Genomic DNA, 2,737 nt, shown 5'->3' on the forward strand with positions numbered 1-2,737 from the left:
CGCCGCGCTCTGCCCGCCCGCGCCCCGCCCCGCGCCCCGCGCGCCCCGCCCGCCTCCCCGGCCCGCCGACGCCGCGCGCCCAGAAGGGGCGGCCCGGGGGCGGGGCGGCGCCGCCCCCTCGGCTTCCCAATCCCGGGCCGGGCCGGGGGCGGGCCGGGGGGGGGGGCCGCGCGGGGCCGCCCCCTTCCCCCCGGGCCGGCCGGGACCCCGGGGCGCGAGGCCGCCGCCCCGCCGCCCCCCGCTCGGGGTCCCGGGCGCCGCGGCGGGCGCGCTCCCGGCCGCGGGAGGGGCAGGGGCGGCCTCGGGCCGTGACGCGCGGTTGCCAGGCGCCGCCTTATAAATAACCGGGCTCGGGAGAAACTTTAGCGAGTCAGAGCCGCGCCCGGGACCGCGAGACCCCGCCAGCCCCGCACCGCCGCGGCCCCCGCCGCCCGCCCGGAGCCCGGAGCCCCAGCCGCCCACCTCCCCGAGCCCCCAGCCCGAGCCGCGCCGGCCGAGGCCGCGCCGCCCGCGGGCCGGGCCGGGCCGGGCCGCTCGGGGCCCCCGAGCCGGCGCCCGCGTTCATGCAACGCCTGGCGGCCTGGGACCCGGCATGCCGCCGCCTCCCGCCGCCGCCGCCGCCCGCCTTTAGGCCCATGGACGTGGCCAACTTCTACTACGAGGCCGACGGCTTGGCTGCAGCGCTCGGCGGCAAGCCGGCCCCGGCGGCCCCCGGCGGCCCCGCGCCCCCCGCCGCCCGCGCCGGCGAGCCGGGCAGCATCGGCGAGCACGAGCGCGCCATCGACTTCAGCCCCTACCTGGAGCCGCTGGGCCCCGGCCCCGACGCCTTCGACGCCGCCGCCGCCGCCGCCGCGCCCGCCGCGCCCGCGGGGCCGCACCACGACTTCCTCTCCGACCTCTTCTCCGACGACTACGGCGGCGGCAAGGGCGCCAAGCGCGCGGCCGACTTCGGCTACGTGAGCCTCGGCCGCCTGGGCGCCGCCAAGGGCGCGCTGCACCCCGGCTGCTTCGCGCCGCTGCCGCCGCCGCCGCCCCCGCCGCCGCCGCCGCCGCCCGCCGAGCTCAAGGCGGAGCCGGGCTTCGAGCCCGCGGACTGCAAGCGCAAGGACGAGGCCGCGGCGCCCGGCGCGGGCATGGCGGCCTTCCCCTACGCCCTGCGCGCCTACCTGGGCTACCAGGCCGTGCCGAGCGGCAGCAGCGGCAGCCTGTCCACGTCGTCGTCGTCCAGCCCGCCCGGCACGCCGAGCCCCGCCGAGGCCAAGGCGCCGCCCGCCGCCGCCGCCGCCGCCTGCTTCCCCGGGGCGCCCGCCGCCGCCGCGCCGCCCGCCGCGCCGCCCGCCGCCGCCAAGGGCAAGGCCAAGAAGGCGGTGGACAAGCACAGCGACGAGTACAAGATCCGGCGCGAGCGCAACAACATCGCCGTGCGCAAGAGCCGCGACAAGGCCAAGATGCGCAACCTGGAGACGCAGCACAAGGTCCTGGAGCTCACGGCCGAGAACGAGCGGCTGCAGAAGAAGGTGGAGCAGCTGTCGCGCGAGCTCAGCACCCTGCGGAACTTGTTCAAGCAGCTGCCCGAGCCCCTGCTCGCCTCCTCGGGACACTGCTAGCGCCGCGCGCGCGCCCGCCCGCCCGGGCCCGGACTCGCCGGCCGCGCGCCGGCCCGGGGTGGGGTGGGGGGGGGGGGTCCCCGCGGGGGGGGTCGGTCCGCGGCCGCGCGCGTGTGAGGCGAGGGGGGCCGGGTGACGCCGCCGCCCCCCGCCGAGGCCCCCCCTCCTTCCCCGGCCGGACCCCCCTCGGCCCGCCGGGCGCGGTGACGCCATCGGGCGCCGGGTCTGACGCAACCCACGTGTAACCGCGGCCGCCCGCGCGCCCGCCCGCCCGCGCGCCCTGGCCCCGGCCCCGGCCCCGGCCCCGGCCCCGGCCCGCGCCGGCCGCGCGGTTTTTGTATCATATAAAGACGTCTCTTTCTACGAGCAGACGCGCGTGTGTGTGCTGCCGCGCGTCCCCAGCGCCGCCGCCGCCGACAAACTTCCTTCCAGGACGGGGGGCGAGGCTTGGGGCGCCGCGGGCCTCCGGGCCCCGCTCGGCCCGGCCCGGCTCGGCCCGGCTCCCGGAGGCCGCTCCCCGAGGCCCGGCCCGGCCCGCCGCGGGCTTGGCTCGGTGGTGTTTTGCTTTTGCTTTTGCTTCCCCGCCCCGCCTCTGCCGCGGCTGCTCGGGCCGGGTCCTCGCCCGGGACCCCCCACCCCCCCGGGCCCGGCCTGGGCCGCGCCGGTCAACCCCGCCGGCCTCGGACCCGGGAGGAAGGCAAGGCGGGGTTGGGGTCCCGAGCCAGGCAGACGCTCCCGGGACGCGAGGGGTCAGGTGTTTAAAAGCAGCATGTGTGTGTGTGTGTGTGTGTGTGTGTGTGTCTGTCTGTCTGTGTGCGTGCGTGTGCGCACGTCTCTGTCCAGCCAGCCAAGAGACCCGGCCAGTGCAGGGGGTAGAGGCCGGAAGGGGGTCCCCACATTTCTTCTCCGTCTCTTGGGCTGGACACCCCACCCCCATCCCATTGGGGTCTGGCCCGATCTAAGTCAAAAGCGGCTGAGGCTGGCCTTGAACTTGGTCCTGGCTGTCCACAGGGGCCAGCTCCCCTTCCCTGCTCCCGGTGCCCCCGTCCTCCTTGCGGGTCCTCTTCGCTGCACCCCCCATCCCGGGCAGCACCCCGAGTGATTCACGGCCAGCGGCGCCTGCATGCCAC

At 78.8% G+C, this 2,737-nt stretch overlaps 1 protein-coding gene across 1 annotated transcript; it reads left to right on the plus strand.

Annotated features, from left to right (window-relative positions):
• The first annotated feature begins 261 nt into the window (after positions 1-261).
• Cebpb (CCAAT enhancer binding protein beta) lies at positions 262-1,954 on the plus strand. The gene has a single exon (XM_069989981.1). It carries the CDS (start codon positions 564-566, stop codon positions 1,605-1,607), a length of 1,044 nt encoding a protein of 347 aa, XP_069846082.1. The 5' UTR covers positions 262-563; the 3' UTR covers positions 1,608-1,954.
• The last annotated feature ends 783 nt before the right edge of the window (positions 1,955-2,737 follow it).

The sequence above is a fragment of the Dipodomys merriami genome, unplaced genomic scaffold (assembly GCF_024711535.1).
Source record: "Dipodomys merriami isolate MVZ:Mamm:240054 unplaced genomic scaffold, mDipMer1.0.p SCAF_39, whole genome shotgun sequence".
Classification (NCBI taxonomy): Eukaryota; Metazoa; Chordata; class Mammalia; order Rodentia; family Heteromyidae; genus Dipodomys; species Dipodomys merriami.

Bases quoted from the DNA above. Each gene is read 5' to 3' on its own strand.
- Cebpb (XM_069989981.1), top strand. From the start codon at position 564: ATGCAACGCCTGGCGGCCTGGGACCCGGCATGCCGCCGCCTCCCGCCG.